Source organism: Suillus fuscotomentosus (assembly GCF_016647785.1).
Source record: "Suillus fuscotomentosus strain FC203 chromosome Unknown F5891scaffold_97, whole genome shotgun sequence".
Taxonomy (NCBI): domain Eukaryota; kingdom Fungi; phylum Basidiomycota; class Agaricomycetes; order Boletales; family Suillaceae; genus Suillus; species Suillus fuscotomentosus.
This window is the reverse complement of record NW_024539609.1, coordinates 126,009-144,844: the sequence shown is the minus strand read 5'-3', so window position 1 is coordinate 144,844 and position 18,836 is coordinate 126,009. Positions and strand designations below refer to the sequence as shown.

The 18,836-nt window shown below is 47.1% G+C and overlaps 3 protein-coding genes across 3 annotated transcripts; 2 read left to right on the top strand and 1 right to left on the bottom strand.

Annotated features, from left to right (window-relative positions):
* Window positions 1-431: 431 nt before the first annotated feature.
* Window positions 432-1,442, bottom strand: F5891DRAFT_1258773 (uncharacterized protein; the record flags this gene model as incomplete). Its single annotated transcript, XM_041370105.1, has 1 exon — window positions 432-1,442. The coding sequence occupies one exon, from the start codon at window positions 1,440-1,442 to the stop codon at window positions 432-434; it is 1,011 nt and encodes a 336-aa protein (XP_041219110.1).
* A 12,489-nt stretch (window positions 1,443-13,931) lies between these two features.
* On the top strand, window positions 13,932-15,270 carry F5891DRAFT_1153177 (uncharacterized protein). The gene is made up of 2 exons (XM_041365180.1): window positions 13,932-14,922; window positions 15,103-15,270. The coding sequence occupies exon 1, from the start codon at window positions 14,026-14,028 to the stop codon at window positions 14,890-14,892; it is 867 nt and encodes a 288-aa protein (XP_041219109.1). The 5' UTR covers window positions 13,932-14,025; the 3' UTR covers window positions 14,893-14,922; window positions 15,103-15,270.
* Window positions 15,271-15,327: 57 nt separating this feature from the next.
* F5891DRAFT_891137 (uncharacterized protein) lies at window positions 15,328-15,567 on the top strand (the record flags this gene model as incomplete). Its single annotated transcript, XM_041373296.1, has 1 exon — window positions 15,328-15,567. A coding segment is annotated over one exon (240 nt), but the record flags the coding sequence as incomplete, so codon positions are not given.
* Between the last annotated feature and the right edge of the window lie 3,269 nt (window positions 15,568-18,836).

Below are 18,836 nucleotides of genomic sequence, written 5' to 3'. Positions count from 1 at the left end.
TCTCTGCGTTACACACTAGGGTTCGGCGATGCCGAATCTGACCTTGCTTGCCGAATCAGAGTGGTCTCACGCATTTCCGTATTCGGGAGGAGTTTGAAATTTGGCAAATGCCGGTATTGCTGCCCTCCATGAATTGATTCCCTTTTACTTTTGCGGGTGGCTATGGTTATTGGACGGTGCTTGTAGCTCTGCCCTCCTCACTTAGTAACTGCCTTTGGTGTACCGGGTGGCGAACGGTGTAAATAGGTGGTGCTCGCACAAGCCTAATCATGTCTCCTGTTTATCTCATTATGATGCATATCAAGTTCTTGTACCCACTCGTTGCTGCCCTCAAAATGACAGACATGCCGAAACACTTATTTCTGCAGAGTTACAAATATTGAGTACATTTCTGCTTTTTAGTAGTAAACATCTGATGCCAATCGAAATCCTCAGTCGTGTTCCTTCTCTTTTCCCTTGGTGACTGTCTGTTCCTCTGTATGGAGTCTCTTGGATGGAGGGGCTTCTGTTGGCGGCGGCGTATGGTGAGTAGCCTTCGTTGTACTGGCAGGACCGGCATGAGGATCTGACGTGTAGATGCTCGTAGTCGTTTTCCCCCGCTGCAATATCAAGATCTGCTCAATGTTTGCGCGGAACGAATCTTGTGGTGGCAGATTTTTTGGGAGGTATAAGTGGTGCAGTGTGAAGTGGATCTCAGCAATTGCATTGCAGAGTGCCTTGTTAACATTTTCAGGCTCGACGAACTTGTTGTTTTCATCATAGACACGTAGTGGCACGGCTTTGTAGAAAGCTTTGATAGTGGCCAGGTCATCACTATACTGTGAGTCGACAGGCCAGTTTGCGGTTTCATCATCCATCTTTAGCTCTTCTCCCGTGCCGATGGTATGTGAGCCATGGGGATTTTCCAAGTCCTCCAGATACACAGTGCGTCGACTGGCTGTAGGGGAATCGGGAACAGCGTGTTCCTTATGGTTGTACAGGTAAGCTTTGAACAGTCTTACAGTCGAATTTGTCAAGCTCACCCTTTTTTCAAATATGTTTCGTGCAAATCTGACACTCTGCTCGTCTAATAGCATGTCTTTCTTGTTATGAGACACTGCTATAGCATTTTGGATGTTATTTAACAGAGCATGCGTTCGGGCGAAATCTTCATCGAAACCGTCTTTGCCATGTGTTCGTCCCCCTATGAATTGGTACTTTGCTTTCTCCATTCCTCCGTACTTAGATCCCAGGAAGGACCCTATGGGTGAGCATTGCAGTCGAAAGTCGACTATGTGCATGACGGCTATGCCTATGAACGGCTCGTCGGAGTCTTTGTCAGTCAAGATGTGTCCTGATCCACCATGACGCCACTCAGCACGCTGCAAGATTTTGGCGTTGATTGCGTAGTTTAGGTTTTCTTTTAAAGCTCTGTGGTGTGCGGCAAAGTCGAAGATCTTCATGGTTTGTAGTTGAGATGTTCATTATAGGGGTATTGTCAAGCGACATCTTGTTCGTAACGCATGACGTATGTTCTTAACATAAATGGCGCAGTTTGGTATGTCTTTTTTTTCAGCATGATACGTCTAGCGACTTAACAATTTTTAGCTTCTTATCTAGAACCGAGCGTTCATCATCATGAGTTGTTTGTCCAATTGTGAGCCGTTGCCAGGCATCTATTTGACAGGTGATTCCTTGCTATTTTGACATATTCTTACATTGATAAGTTACAGTGATCCTTCAACGACGCGGATCGCTGCATATTCATGCATGGCACAATTGTAGTTGTTCAATTCTGCGCACAGCTCCTGCCGTTAATATTTCATCTCTTCTTGCACAATTTCGTGGTCAAGTTGATCTTCGAGGTATGTGGAATCATTTCTTAGTGTAGATAAAATCATTCACGAGATGTAATAGTACTTGTCGGGTGTCTAGCTGATTCATTCGGAATCTCGTTGATGTTTATCGAAGATGATGATGTGGCGCATGAGCTTTTGGGTGGTTCTCGTGGTTGTAATTGCTCACAGCAGTAAATTTGTACCGAGTTCTTATTAGCTGCACGTTGTACCTTTTTTCTTGTTTTTCCCTATCTGCTAAGTGCTCATCCTTCGTGTTTTTGCAAACGTGCTGGGTTGTCGAAACCAATTATGTAATCTCTAGGACGCACTAATAAAATCAACCTTGTCAAAGTATGTACGCTGTGTTCTAATAGAAACTCACTGAATCATGAAGTGTAAGACAATGTACTACACTTGCATAAGATCAAACTGATAAACAGACAGTCACGAGCCATGCAGTCATTGCCGAAGCTGTAATGGAAAAACTGTGGATTACAGATATAGATTCTATCAGTCGCACATGCCGCATGATGCATGAAATCGGTCGAGAAGCCATGCAAAGACGCTTCGTATGCATATTGGCTCCATTTGCGGGGATTTGGTGCAGATCTTTCATTGACGCACTACGAAATTCCAACAGTGTTATAATCGGATCGGCGGCTTTGTCGATGTTGACAGGAGGTGACTGCGTTGATGTGCAGGAGCTCAACATTGTGACTCCTGACCGTGGATTCAATACCGTGAATGAGTTCTTGGTCAAGTCACTGAGCTACTTGTCAGTATCTCGCACACCGGAAACCATCATGATCCCATTTATCGATCGCTTCGACCAATATACATCAAAGGATCGCTTAATCACAGTAACCAGCTGCAAGAGACAAACGAGTGTCTTGCATATCATTCTGAATGCGCCGTGCACTGCTAACATGGTGTTCATGAGCACGGGAGGGATCACTTGCTTTTATCCACAATGGATGAGGCAAGGTATTGGGATTGGAACGCACGCAGGTCAACTCATGCGAAACAACGGAAAGAACATATTTCAACACATTCGAGTGGAAAAAGATACAAATCTGATTGGAAGTGCATGCAGAGACCGTTGCCCTACACTATGGCACCATGTCGATGAAAAACATCTGCGTTTATCCGTAGATTGGAACTGCTGTGACTCAGTTACACAGATTTTCCATGGTGTAGATGTGGAATGGCGATTGAACACGCATTGCTTAAACAGCGCATGTCGCTATAATCACGAGATTATGTGCCAGAACATCGTAAGTTGTGGTGCACAGAACCGTAGGCGCAAGTCTGAGAAATAGAGAGGATGACCATGCTAACAATGAATTACAGGGGCAGACGTAAAGTACTTGCCGGGAGAAATAAGATGTCGGAAACCAGTGAGAGAATCAATCTTCCATGCGAAACATATCTAACTTCAATGAGAAGCATTTCGCTCGAATTTTCAGAGGATTGTTTTACGGCTCGGCGTGTCACAGGCCTTTTCGAGTGCCAGTGCCAATACATGACGGAGTAAAAGGACCGCCTACATTGGATGATTTAGACGTCAATTATTGGGTCAAACAACGAGAATTAGACGACTGTACCACAACACGACGACATCTCCGACAATCATTGACAGCAGTGCCGAACCTCAATGTCTCGCTGGATGCACTGTACACGATGTTCTTCGAGATGCCAAAAACGGACACTGCGGAAAACCATGTGCTTCAACGAATGGCGAGTTTGAGCGGAGACCAGACAAATATCACTCGAAAGGGTAGCATTTTGATCATGAAACAGGTGCAGGTGGACGGTGAAAATGTTATTGTGGACGTCGCGAAAAAGGACATGGTTTTAATCAATTTTTTGATAAACAGGTGAGCTGAACGTGTCAACGTATCCAGATCATGGACTGACAGATAATAGCATGATCAGCGCCTGCATATTGTAAATAATGAAACAGTCCTGACCAGGTGGGTGGTGCCGGAGTTTCCTGATTCTAGACTTTCTGAACCGTGGGCAGGTGGACCCAGCAGCTTGCGAGATGAAGTGGTTGTTAAACTGCTGTCTTTGTGTAAGCTAGTAAAGTATCTGGGGCAGGGTCAGCATCAGAAGAGAGCAGTGTAGCTGAGGCGTCATGGCAAATCACCGTTTGTGATCTACTAAGCTGCTTGGAACGTCATGCTTTGGGACTTTGAATGAAATATTAGTCTTGTAGTTGCTCAGCGAAATCATGGAACTTTGAATATAATCCGATTTTTGTTTCTGTAAGTCTAAGAAGAAGGACCTTCTGGAATGCAATTTGAGTCTCCTTTGCACTCGTCGGTCGAAATTCTCTATCTGTTCAACTTCTTGCTCAAAGTCGTCACTCAAAATTGAAGGAACTGTACACAACGGATCAGACTCTAGCATCAAGTTTAGATCTCGTTACACCTGAAGAAAGCATGAGACTCACACAGTTCCGTGCTGCCATATTTCCCTTGCAAATACTGTTCTTCTGTTAGTCTTGCTAAGACATCAAGGCGCATGTCTTCTAGTTTGAGATCATGCGAAGGATGACGCGTGAAAAGAGCATTTTCAAAATCACGGAGCAGACGTATGCTTTGTCTGCCTCTGCTTCGCGATAAAGCAACATACGCATGAGTGGGACTCAGTCCAAATGACGTGGTCTTGCCGATGTCGACAATGGCATAGTCAATAGTTTGACCTTGAGACTTGATGTCGGTAAATGCGTATCCTGGAGTGAGTGGCAGCTGGCGTCGCGTGACTGTATATCGAGGTTTAGTGCTGATAGAGAATTGATGGACGGAAGGTTCAAGAGGGACTTCGTGCAGTTGAAGCCCAGGAAGTTGTCGTATTCTGGTGAAATTGAGCCGAATGATCACAATAGAGGGCGGGTACTGTAGGTAGATTTTGCCATCCACTACAGTGTGCTGATCAACTTGTTCTCGAGGATCCAATAAGATGTCGACTATCGTTCCTCGAGAGCCATTTGCGATGTTGGCTTGTGTAGCGACATTTTCTGTAATCATCACCTTCATTCCTATGGCAAGTTGCACTTCTACAGGCAGGTGTTGTGTTTTATCCAGTGGCAGTTTCATAGTTGCAAGTCGCTGTTTCATAGATAGCGGCAGGCCCTTTGTGGAATCCTCTGCGGGAGCGATGTATAACAGATTCCCACTGTATTGACAGTGCTTAATAACTGACAAAGTGTTCCACCGCGTCCAAACGCTGTTACGAGGCGTAATGAGTACTGCATCGTTCCATGGTGGTTGGTTAAAGTCAGGAACTTCGCATGCATCATTTGTGATCACGAGACTGCGTATGTCTTGTAGATCTTGTGCTGTACATTCTCCTTCTTGTGCACGAAGTAGAATGTCGATCCATACTTGATCTGTGACACGCATTTGTTGTCGAAGTTTGATGACCGTTTGAAACTGCTCGAATAGGTGGCGTCCTAGTTCACATTTCTGATTTGGTGGGTGGCTTGCGAAGAGAGCTTTGTTGACATTGCCGATCGGAGGAAATTGATGAAAATCTGTAATGATGAGGATATCCATTGATCCGAAAGGCATTGCAGTGTCAGTCTCTTCCTTGGCTCGCACAATACCAAGGACCTGAGATGTATCGTTGTAAAATGTATTTAGTATCATGCATTGCCATTGAAATTCGAGGCATACCTGTGACAGTATCGAGAGCTGTTCAGTAGTTAACATGCTTCCTTCATCAATTACAAGTAACCACTTGTGATCCATGTTGTCGTGTCGTCTACGAGCCATGTCAGGTCGAGGATGAGTTGCCCATTTATCAGAGCGAGGCATTTGTCGTGGGGGTAGACCAGCCCATGAATGTAAAGTGGTGCCGTTCACAAGACAAGCTGCAACGCCAGACATAGCAGTAGAAGCTAATTTGGACTCACAGCTGTGAGCAGCAAATAACTGTGTTATGGCATCGAGTAGCTTCGATTTACCGGTGCCACCCTCTCCTGTGATGAGCATCAGCAATTGTTCGTGATGTTCTTCTGCTAAGCGTGCACGCAGTGTATTGCGAATGATGGTGTAGGCCATGAGCTGTTCACGATTGAGATCTGAAGCGATGTCTTGCATAGTACTTTTGGAATTGGCTGAATCGGTGCCGACTTTGAGCTGCACAGTACCAACGTCTTTGTTAGATGATTGGGAAGGTTCTATCAGTGAAATGTTTGATGTCAAGCTGGTATCGTGATGTGCTTCTTCAATCTGCTCCGAGTTGTTGTCGTGACAGTGCTTGATACGTTCTTTCCACTCCAAGTACATCTCCAATTCTTTTTCGGTAGCAACACGACGAGGTTGACAAATTGCAGTTTGGATAGTGGCCTCACTGAAAATTGTGAAGTCTTCTGCGATATTAACTGCTACATCAGCATATAGCAAGTCGCGTGTACAGTGACAATCTTGCAGGGCATTTTCGATGTCAGACTCTGTGACGGTTTGTGCTGACTCTTCATCGTCTTCGTCTTCATCGCCAGCCAGCTCATCTATCTCTTCTAAGTCATTCTCAGCATCATTCCGATCGGCTTCTGAGGCAGCTATTCTCCATGCCGCACTGAACGATTTATTGATTTGATTTTCTCGTGCTTTGTCGGAGCACTCATAAAAGTATTGGATGTTATCCATGATTTTCAGTACGTTTGCAGATGCTGTAGCTGAAAATGTATTGAACATGTCTTCGAAAGTGAGGTGAGCTGGTTTAAGATCGGCCAGTGATCTCCACGGTTGAAATAATGCTAGCATCGATGCACAATATAATGGATATGTCTGCTCTTCGTTTCTGCGTGGAAGCCATGGTCCTGGAAAGTAAGGCATTGTTTCGTGTTTCTCGTGGCGCAACACTCGACAAAATTTATGTCGTCCAGAAGACACTCTGTAAGGAACTCGAACGTGACCTCTCCAGCATAGAGACGTATTCTGATCACTATCAGCTAGAGGACCCTCATACGTGTTGAGGAAAAAGTCAATGTAACTGAAATGTTCCAGAGCGTCTCCTCTATCCATGTATTCTCTGATTTCGTCCCGGAGTTGTAGGGATTGTGTTTCTTGTTCGAAATGGAGAGTGGCATACTCTGTCTATAAAGATACATCAAAAAGTTTTCAGACACGCAAGACAGAAATACGCACATCGTAAGCCTCTGCGGAGTCTTGCAAGACATGTAGCTCCCCATCGCTAGACAACTCAGCAGCATGACTGAGCGTTGTTTATAATTAGCGAGCAATTTTGAAAATGCCTATGATGTCCGCACCTTTGAGAAACAAGCTGAGGCCAAGTTTTTTTCAGCAAGTTGATGACGGAGAAAAAATGGATAGTTTCAAAATGATGCGAGATATAGCGATCTTCCCATTTCATGAGATAGCTAGCAACTTCTGGTGCGCTAAACTCCTGTTCACGGCTGAGCGAATTGGCACATCGCTGAATCAAGTGTTTGTTCAACTCTTGGACCTTTGAGTGGCGTTTATCTCGAGCTTGCTGGAATGCAAAAGATTTTGCGAGCAGTGCGGATGCGTTAGATGAGTGTTGCTGATTCTTTGTAGTGTACATTGAGATGTAGAAACCGATGTCTTTGGTTTCTTCACCGTTTGTGATCAACTTCACGTCATGATTTGCTCGAGTAGCAAGTAATATTGTCGGGTTCCAGTTGTTCATCATAGCAAATGTCCTCTTTGGTCCCCAATTCCCTTCAGAGTCTATCCAGGCCGTATTTGCAACAGGAAAAGGTGCGCGACGCTTGCAGATAACACGGCCTCGTATAACTTTGAGACAGCTGCTGGAACAAGTATGGATTTGAACTGCTCGAACAAGGCTCCTTATGGCTTGTTGTTTGTCTGATAAAAAACTCGAAGACCTTGGATCTGGGGGACGTGAATAGGAAACAGCTGTTTCTCGTGGAAGTGTCTTCAAAGTATCTGCTGTAATATCTGGATGATAGCCGTGTATGTTCTGAGCAATGAATGAGGCGACTGTGCACCGAAAAGTCTCTGTTTTGAGTAGATTTTTCATCTCTACTGCTGTCGGCGCATTTGATATCCAAAGTACGATGTGCAAGTGCAGAGTACCACGACCCTGAGCTTCAACGGTACCTATGTAGGCTTCAATAGTACCAAAAATGCCAGGTTGTCGAACAATTCCAGACTTGTTATGATTTGCTTGTATGCCGAACAGCTCATTTAGAATTGCAGATATGATGAAGTGAAAAAATTTGGCGGCAGCATATGGATCGTCTGCAATTCTAATAGACCGCGTGTGAGAGTCGGGACCTGCAAGATGCTGGAAATGATCGAGGTCGATTTCCGCACCAGTGAAAACTTGCGCTATTGGGTCATGCGTGTCGGTTGGATTGATTGTAATCCATAATGATGGAGGATTCTTCATCACGGACATACCCCAGATCAGCGACCGAATTTTGGTGCGAGACTCATCAGTACCCATGACATTGGATCGTACAGCAGCTAGATGCTTTTTCAAGCCTCGTATAGTAGTATTTGAACATGTCCGGTGTTGTCGTTCTTCTTCACTTGCTTTTTGCAGATCGGCAACAGTAAGAGAACGAAAAAGATGTTCGTTCCTATGAAAGTCATCCTTTTTGACCTTAAAAAAAGCCGAATTAGATTGCGCGTGATATATGAAGTACGGCTTGTCTGCAGACTTGACGTTTCTGTATGACACCAAAGACTTGGAACATAAAATGCAGGTCCTTGCGAAAACGACGGTCCGCGTAACGCATAGCCCACTGAGCATGAGCTTCATATGATACAGAGCGAGGTCTTTGGACTTCAAATCCACCTCCTGCATAAGGAAATAGATATGGGAAGGCGCCAAGTAGATGATTGGGATTATCAGGATCGCCGATACTCAATGTATGGTTGATGTCTCGTCGTGGATATTCATTGACAAAAGTTGTGCCACGCTGAACGGAATAATGTTCCGATATATTGGCTATCGCATGAGCTAAGATCTGATCATCATCGACTTCTGATACATTGCTATCAAGTACACCATGCGACTGGATTGGAAATATGTTGGATGGAACTGCGTTTGTCAGCTTGTGTAATGAGTTTTGTTAAACAGTCCCAAACTAACCATTTTCATCAACGATCAAGTCTTCGTCGACATGCTGTCCACTTGGAAAAGCTTTGTCATGTTCTGTCGACGAAATGTTATCGTTGAGAGGAGCAAGTAGAATCTCAAAAGAAAAGACGAACCGGCGAATACATCCTGGACATCATCTTCTGGTACATAATCCTCTCGTTCGCTATCCACAGCAGCAGTGTCTTGGAGGTGTCGAATTGAGGACATGATGACATCCGGAATGCCATGTGTAGGATATAGTGCGATGTTGTCTTCCGAGATCGTGATGTTGGAATACAACGGATTTTCTCGCTTAAGGAAGAGCAGCGCATTGCGCAGATGAGAGCGGCTCACAGATAAGAAAGGCGGTAAGCAACGTTCCGGAAAGTTATTGGGACCGACGATGGAAATGCCAATAGTTGTCGCCAAGATAGATGGTTTAGGCGGCAGCAATTTGCCTTCAATCATAGCTGCAATGGACGATGTGTTGAGTCGGTATGTAGATACATTTCCACGCAAGCCGCTGTTTAGACCTGCTGCATCCCAATGAACAGCGCCACGTTTTTTCGGAAAAAGCTTGACGATGTATGCTGCAGGATATGATAAGGCCACTAAGATACGCTCCGGAAGAGTCAACATCCCAAGTTCATCCGGAACTTCTCCGATCCAAAGATTATTAGCGAGGGAAAACAAAGGAGTTTTGTTAGATTTGATATCGTCCCAGCAATTATCGCAGAGAAATCCATATGGACAATCATCTCGAATCGTGATGGCTGGATTGTATAGCAACATGCCATTCACGAGTCGTTGACTGTGATGCGAGATATATGGCTTCAGTACCTCTTTGTGCTGGATCGAAGGCAACACAAATTCGGTTGTCTCAGATGCTAAAAACTCGCCTGCGCAAACAACACATATAGTAGCCCGACAGGCTGCATTTCCAGTACGATCGATGAACCGCAATAGACATTCATTCCACACAGAGTCTCCCACCTCCTCCAGGAATAATGGTTCGGCAGACGTTTGCCGTTCTTGTTGCAACCGCACCTTTTTCAACTGGTGTTCTTCATCATCTTGTAAGCGTGCAGCTTTTGCATCTGCAGCTGACACCACTGCGGATTGAAGAAGTACAGAATGTCGAATAGATGACAATAGACTGTTTCGGTTTCGTTTCTCCAGGCGTGAAAGTTTGAATTCTTGAACAGCAGAGATAATTTCATTGACAGTGAGCTGATTTAGCGCATTTTCAAACGGCGCATGCAAAGATAGATGCGCATCGTGAGATTGCGCTGCTTTGTTGCTCGCTGCTGATATGATTGGTATATGGGTGTCCGTCGAACCTTGCACAGCAGCCACTAAGTCACTGCGCTTGCGTTTTTCAGCTCTTTTCAAGTTATTGTCACCTACTGCAACTATAATCTCCTTCATTGTTAATTTTTCCAGGGCAGAGTTGAGCTGTTGCGACATGGTTCAAAAACTGGACACTGGATCGGCGAAGTCACAACATACAGTGACATAGAACGTTTATTGATATTTATTTGATATTTATTATTGTTTATTATTGGCAGTTAGTCCGTCAGATTTTGTCAGATGGCATATGACCTTGCAAGCAAGGTGACTCAGACGTGAGTAATATGGCACTGTATAAACATGCATGCATGAGCATTGACCTGATGTGCTTCTAATGACCACGATTCATCATTCCTGAAGTGACTCGGACTCTGCCCCATACTTGTTGGGGTGTCATGCCCGTACGGCTCTCCACGGACGACGATGTTGATATTCCATCACCCTCCAATCGCAACCTCTCCCTGTCTTCTTTGTTGTACTTAGTCAAAGAATTTCTTTCTCTCACTCTCCGCGCTGGAAACCAGCCATATATGATGCTATTATCGGAAATCGTAACATGTGTACCCCCATGTACCATGACATCTTCCGTCTCCCCTTTGGACTCGTTTTGAAGGTTGTAAAAAAATCCAGTCACGTCGAAGCGGATGCTCTGCGTTTTGCCACCACCTTGCGAGATACCCACGTCCCTCGTTACATCGACAGCGTATCGAGCCAGTACAAAGCTATCTCATCACTACTTGGGTAGAAGGTGACTGCGTGGGTGACGTATGGGATGATTTGACCGCGTCGGATAAGGAAAGGTTAGCGCACGATTTGCGCCACCAACTAGGTTCGATGAGACTTCAGACCCGGTCTTACGAGCTTCGTGCGATCTGCAACGCTTCAGGCGGTCCCTTTGACGATCCACGCATTCTGTGGGTGGCTCGGGAAAATCTCTAGATGTTTCCATCCTCTTCAGACCTCGCTGCGGAGGTTTGGACTGGATTGGCCGATGAATCGCGACACGTTGCAACCCTTGCTACGACCTCTCATCGAGCGCGACGGAGTTCCTGTCGTATTCAGATCTTCTTCCAGAGAATTTGATTTTTCCGGGTGGCCTCAATCATTGGCGATCGGGCGGAGAAGATTTGCTTCATCGATTGGGAGTACGTTGGGTGGATGCCAATTTCCTGGAATGCATTAAAGGCGACGTGGTTGGAGTGCGAACCTGATACAGAGTGGTTGCAAATGATGCGGATGATTTTCCCTGACTGCATTGAGGAATTGGATGCTGATTGGCAGTGACGAAGTCGTTCGAGAGTTACGATCCTTTAGAGGTAAATCTTTTGACAGTAGGCATCAGCGTAACCCCCTCGGCAAACTGGACAAGCGGAGTCAGTCGGTTATCTCGGGAGCTGCACGCTGGTAGGTGAGTCATGAATTTTGCATCCTTCCAGTAGCAGTTCTCCCATGATAGTAGTATTTGCGATGCCTTCCAGGCGCTTTATGTTCCCCGCAATCAGTTTGACAAGGGTGCCGAGGTGCGGCAAGACTTGTTACTGGACAACATCCTTGTCAATATTTACTTTATTGTGTGACCTTTGACGTCCTTTGACAGCTTGCCGGGTGAGGTATGGGATCATGCCATGCCAAGTTTCGAATTTTCACATGCCTAGTTACGAAGAGTCATCCAATGCGGGACCGCGATTATATTCCAAAATTACAGATTCACTACTACGACCACGAAAATGGAGAGATAAAAGGACGTATTTTTGTTCCAGTCAGTGTATCACTTCGCGGGTGAATCATGGATCCTACACCATTGGTAAGTCAACCTCGTTGGATAACAACTAAACGATCACTGAGATTTTGGCTTGACGCTTTCAAGGCGAACCCCAGCAACATCATTACCTATGATCAGGTATCAGACATAGATGCGAACTGCACAAAGGTAGTTTTCTGATCTTTCTTACTATCATCGCTCATCGTCTGCTCAGATACATCAAGTTATGTCACCGACGCCTATTACAACCGAAATTCCGGTTGAAATCCTCTGCATTATTATGGAGCTTGTTATGCCACCGACTCAGCATTTCCTAGATTCCCCTGTCATTGCTCGCGACAATCGTCACTCGCGGGTTTTTTCACTGCAGACTCTCAGGAACATTGTACTAGTATCCAGGCACTGGTATAATGTCGGCATTAGCTACCTCTATCGCCATGTTGTCATTCTACAGAGCAAGCAACTCTTCACGCTTGCACGTGTCGTCTCGAACAGCCGCAGCCTCGGCGAGTTCATACTATCTCTGCGCCTGCAGTGTTATGTTTTAGAGTCGCGGATGGCTGCAGTCTCAATGGCTCTGGACGGCATCTTAGCGGTGACTCCAAATCGTACCAAAGTTACCATTGCACCCATCTTGAACAGACGCCGCCCTTGGTTTGGTCATGAGTTTCTCCGCATGGTCGCTCTCGCGCAGAACACCCCCTCTCGCACCACAGATATGCACTTCAGCATCAATCCCACGCTAATAAACACCCTGAAGCTCCTGCCAACTTTCACGTGCCTCACCACTTTCCATATCGATATGTTCGTCGCAGAAACCGATGCACTCCCCACCGGGCACATACATCTTGCCTTTTTGGAAGAGCTGCACGTTACTTTCTCCCCACGGGGAAATGTCAGGAACGCCTTTTTTGCACTGGCTGAGATCCTCAGCCTCCCCTCTCTTCGACGTCTCCTTTTGACAACAAAAGTTCCTCATAGTACGGTGTTTGAGCCACTGTTGCGTAAATTTGGACACAGTATCCATTTTGTCTCGTTGGTTAGCGACTGTTACCATGCTTTTCAGTACAACCATTTTCCCCCTCCCTCTCCCTCACCAGTGATTCCATTACTGTCCATGTGTCCAAATTTACGCCACCTCGCCACGGACACATATGTTCCAATCCGAATGCCTGCGCATGCACACTTGACATGGGTAGACTTATGGGTTTGGAGAAGATATTTGGATCGGAGAGACCAGTCAGCTGTGACTCTCATTCCTCACGAAGAGAGAGCCAAGCTCCCTTCGTTGCAGGGGGTGCGGTTACTTGACCGTTCTTTATTCCCGTTCAGTGGCGCGCACACGCCGCTCCTCATACCGCCAGATATGGTTGGGAGCACGGAGAACGTTGCTTGGACTTATTCGAGTTTGGACTTACGCCATGACCCTGGATTACTTTATAGACAAATTATAGACGACGTGCTAGCTGAGAGTCTGGAGCACAGGTTGTGACCAGGATCTGTATGTTGTACGACGGGTTAGCGTGCGAGTCTTGGGTAGAAGAATGTCATTATATATCGTTGGCTAGATCTGCAGTGCACTACCTCAGTATATTACCGTACTAATATATGAGAAGTTGAAAACCTCAATTTCATCTGTGCGAAGTTGTTCAACCACAAGTGCTGCTGAGCGACGTCGAGTCAAAATATTTTCGGCCAACTCTGGAATTTTTCTTCTGTTCTGCAACTACAATAGTGCACGCATGTGCACAGATAGCACATTTCAGCCAATTGATAATTTGTTTTGATGTACCATATATTATGTTTTAGGCAAGTACGAGGAACGAGCACGTGCCTACAACGACGTCTATGTAAGAATTAAGTAAGATTAAGATCTTCCTTCTCCTTTCCCCACCACAATACTTGGCGAAAACATTCGCATATCAACTATTTTCCTTTCAATACTCTCTTGAATCCTCGATTCCCTTTCAATTCTGTTCACTTCCTCGGACGATCATGACCAGGTTACACGCTGACCCCAATTCAGAACAGTGTCCAGACTTCGCGTCCGCAGAGTTTCAAAGTAGTCGCGCGCCCCTCTTGAGCCCTACCAGCGACGATGCTCAAGCTGCGGCCACCTTACGCACCATTTGGACTGCAACCAACGCCACTCTCAAAGCTAAATGGCAACTTCAGCTCGATGCTGAAGCTTTGGAACTCACAGAACAACAGCGTCTCCGAGACGAAGCCGAGGCACAACGCCTCGAGGCTCAGGCTCAGCTCGACGCCACTACAGCAGACGAAGATCGGAAGAAGAACCGGATCCATCACATTCCCATTCCTAGTCGACCACGCCCTAAACGCGCTGCTGAATCTTTTCTGGTTTCGGACTTTGCGTTATGCAAACTAGACAAGGCTCAATTCGTCGAGCTATATTACTGGACCAATAAAGGCCTCGCAGATGCTCGTCTGAACTTCCTTACCACCGACGATGACAGCATGGTACCCTCAGCGGCTGCGGATGGCTCTACCTCGTGGATTGCCGCAAGTGTGGCTCGCCCAGCAGCGGGGGTTATTGCTGACCACCTTCTTGCGCCTCTTGACTTCTCTCGCGCCATTCCTCGCTTCATTGCCTCGTTGGAGCAGCGAGGTTGGGAAGACTCACGTATTGTTATGTTAGCCAACTTCTTCGGCGCACTGATGTTACATAACTATTGGTGCTCCGACAACGCTCTAGAGCAACGAGCTCTCCTCGCTTACGAGGAGGATCAGCGTCGTGCATGGCACCAAGCAATTCCTTTGGCCTCCGGAGCCTGGGATATCAGCATTCTAGACGAAACGGAGATTTCTCAGACGTTTGACCGCCTGTATCACAGTGAATGAGACCGAGCTGACCGTGAATTCGATCTAAAGGTTCGTACCAACATCCTCGTCCTGAAATGCACACTAATAGATTTTCATCATCCCATGCCTTTAATAATGCTCCCTTTTGGTCACTACCTGCCTTATGCCTTGCCATGGACTATTTCGGTCATGCCTTCTGCCTTACCTTCGTGTTTGCGTTATCCTTTGCGACGATCTTCGCATCTTCAGCGTTTACATGGCATTCCTTCTTCTCACCCAGTGGACGACGATGCCTCCAGTCGCTCCAAGAGGAGTTGGATTTCCTCTGACAACGCCTCCTCAGAGTACCGTTTCACCTCTGATTCGAGCCGTTCGGATCATTCCAATCCACGCAACAAAACTCCCCGCCTTGACAAGACACCTCGCTCCTCGTCGGGTTTTTCAAGTGGCGCGCACGGACATCGCTCCACAGCCGTGTGCGCCGTTTGTCTCGGGCGACACAATCACTCCTTCATCGAGTGCCCCGCAGATCGTCTGTGGGACAACTTTTATCCCACCGTCAGCAAACGCGTTGCCAAACAGCTCCTCATTCGCAGTTCCGACAAGCCACTTTGCATGGATTGGCAACAAGGAAAAAGTTGCCCTGCGCGATCACATGACGAAAAGCATCTGTGCTCGGGCTGCTTATCCCTCTCCCACGGAGCTCAGTCGTGTCCTCAAACTCAGACGCTTGCAGCCAATATGTCCGTATAACGTCGTCGCCTGGGAAGACTCACTCCGTGATGCAGGATTACTGGAGCGCTACTCCAAAATTTCAAAGGGCTTCCGCTTGGGGTTTGATCTTAACTTGCCTCTCATCTCTATATCACAAATACCTCCTAACCATCCGTCGCTGCAACAACATCGGCTTGCCTTTCATACCATCATTGATCGCGAGTTGCTTACTGGTCGTTATGTTGGTCCTTTCACCAAATCGCACTTGTCTTCGCTTCTTGGCCCATTCCAGACATCCCCCGTTGTAGAGAATCATGCCTCTCATGGCGTGATATGGTAGTTTTCACCAAGGAGTATACAGCACGAACTCATAGCATTACTCTGTGCGCTACCCGCAGCTATCTCTATATGACGCGCAGCTTTCCCGCGCAACGCGCGCCATGCGCGCACCATTCCTGCGCTTCGCGATGTATACGCGCGCGCGCGTTCCCGCGCTTGCGCGCCCTATGGCGCCAGCCATCCAGAAGCATCCATCCACTGTCCACCAAGCTCCCTAGTGCGTATATTTCCATTTCCTTTATTAGCATAGTTCCACCTTTATTTTTATCATGCATTCTCACTCATATATATATTTACATACCTACTCGGTGGCGCTTCGGCTCCGCTTGACCGTGCTTAGGCGCGCTATATAAGCGCCAGCAGTACATACTACACTGAACCTACTTTTCCTACTTTTCACTTACTAGTTACTACCCACTTACTACTTAGCAGAATATAGTAGAAAGCTATTCCTTTACATTTTGCACTCTTATATCTCTTATCTTGCTTTATATCACTACTTAAGCTTAGTTTCTCATTTCCGCATACGCGCGCGCACTTTCCCGCGCTTCGCGCTAATACGCGCGCGCGTTCCCGCGCCTTTGTACCTTGCGCGCTCCTGCGCTTTCTCGCGCTTCGCTTAAGCGCACACTTCTAGATCCTTGCTGCACTCACTTCCCCTATAGGGTCGAATGCACTTGCTTCTCAAGTAACGCAGACTAGGCAGCGCGCGACCTTACAACTTTTACAGATACAGTCAGGAGCTTCTTTTGTTCCTCATTGTATTGTTGTTTCTACACCGTGTCCATTATACCCAAGCCAGGAAAACCGGGAAAGTACAGAGTCATTCAAAACTTTTCATTCCCACATTCAGCATCCCCTCGTTTTGCTCAACCTTCTATCAACGCTGGAGTCGATTCAGACGACTTCCCATGCACCTGGGGGACTTTTGATACCGTCTGTGCCATCATTCGCCACCTCCCTCCAGGTTCACAGGGTGCCACCCGTGATGTGGCCGAAGCTTATCGCACGATTCCGCTACTTCCATCTCAATGGCCTGCTGCAGTGGTTCGCGCGGATGACGACTCTTTCTTCATCGACACCTGCATCTCCTTTGGCATGGGACCTTCCGCGGGAGCATATGGTTACGTTGCAGATGCTGGTGCAGATCTGCTGCGCGCTGCAGGACTGGGGCCGCTCATCAAGTGGGTGGATGACCATTTGTTTTTTTCGCATTGCTTGCAGTCATCTTGCGGGCTACAATAATCATTGCCGTTCAGTACATGAAAGTTTATCTACACGTAAAATTAGACAAACAGGAGGGAGATTGTGGTTCGAAGGGGACACCTTTGATGATGGGTCCTTTGATGTTTACAGCGAAGATTGTGCATTTCCTATTTTGGATTTTTCACATGTTTCAGAACGTTCCGGCGTGGACCTTCTCTTTTCTTCTGCTTTCTGCGACATTGATCGACACTCCTCTTTTCTTGGCATTCCCTGGGAGCCAAAGAAAGACACTCCCTTCGGTTTTGAACCACTCTTCATCGGCCTCTTGTGGAATCTCACCCTTCTGGTCATTTCTTTGGCAAAATTCAAACGACTCAAGTACCTGGCTGCCATCGAAACTTGGCTCTCACGCTCGACTCATGTACTTCTCGAAACTCAGCAATTATATGGTAAGCTCTTGCATGCCTGTTTGGTGCTCCCATCCGGTCGAGCTTACCTCACATCCTTGGAAGCGATGCTTAGCATCTCCAGTGCACGTCCGTTCGTGCCACATCACTCAGTCAAGCACCTTCGCGAAGACCTCATCTGGTGGTCCGGTCAACTGGCCAATCCTTCCCTGCATCGCCCAATTTCCCAGCGGCTCCACATCATCGATGGACAAGCCTATTCCGACGCCAGCTCGGGCGTCGGAATCGCAGTTGTTATCCATGGGTTTTGGAGGGTGTGGTACTTGCTACTGGGGTGGCAAACACTCGACGGACCCAAAGACATTGGCTGGGCAGAAGCAGTGGGCTTCGAGCTGCTCGTCCGTTGCATGCTCCGTCTCAACACCTCCTCTTCCTGCAAACATTTTCGAGCCTTTTGCGACAACAGGGGTGTCGTCGACGGCTGGAAGAACGGAAAGAGCCGGAATCGGGCAACCAACTTGGTCTTCAGGAGAATCATTGCGCTGCTGGACGACACAGATGACGGATCATCATTCCACCTGTCCTACGTTACGAGTGGACAGAATCCTGCCGATGACCCCTCTCGTGGAAAGTTCCCCCCCGCATCCCTCCTACTTCCACCCATATCTCTCCCCCTGACATCCTCACACATCATCTCGTCGACATTGACGTCTCCTCCACCGCTCTCAGAACTGAGGCCTCGAATCGGTTCCCGGGTAGTAGCACTGTGGATGACGGGTATGAATGCTGGGATTACGGAGAGGAGCTCCTGCGCTTCAGAGATAGTTGGACAGAGTGACACTTCTCATTTCCTTCAGCAGTGACCAGCTTCAGAAGCAACCACCAGCAACCTTCGCGCAAGACCCTACCCTCCTATGCTTACTCCTAACCCCTCCGCATTAAGACCACATTGCTTAGCGCGGGATCGGTTGAAGCTGTGGCTGCCAGCAACCAGCCGCATCGCGCGGGATCACGCGGGTCACCCCATCCCACTTTCTGATGACGATCTGAATCGAATTCTGACTGTGATAGGACATTCTCTTGCTGGAGGAACACGAGAATCATACGGATCAGGGTTGTTGGTGTTTCACGTCTTCTGCGATGCACGGCAAATTCCAGAACACCAACGTGGTCCTGCCTCACCTATCCTACTGTTAAGTTTCATTGCTAACTGCGTGGGACTCTACTCAGGGAAGACGTTGGAAACCTATTTCTATGGAGTACGTGCTTGGCACTTACTCCATGGTCTCGACTGGCTCGCGCAGGGAGCTCAAGTAT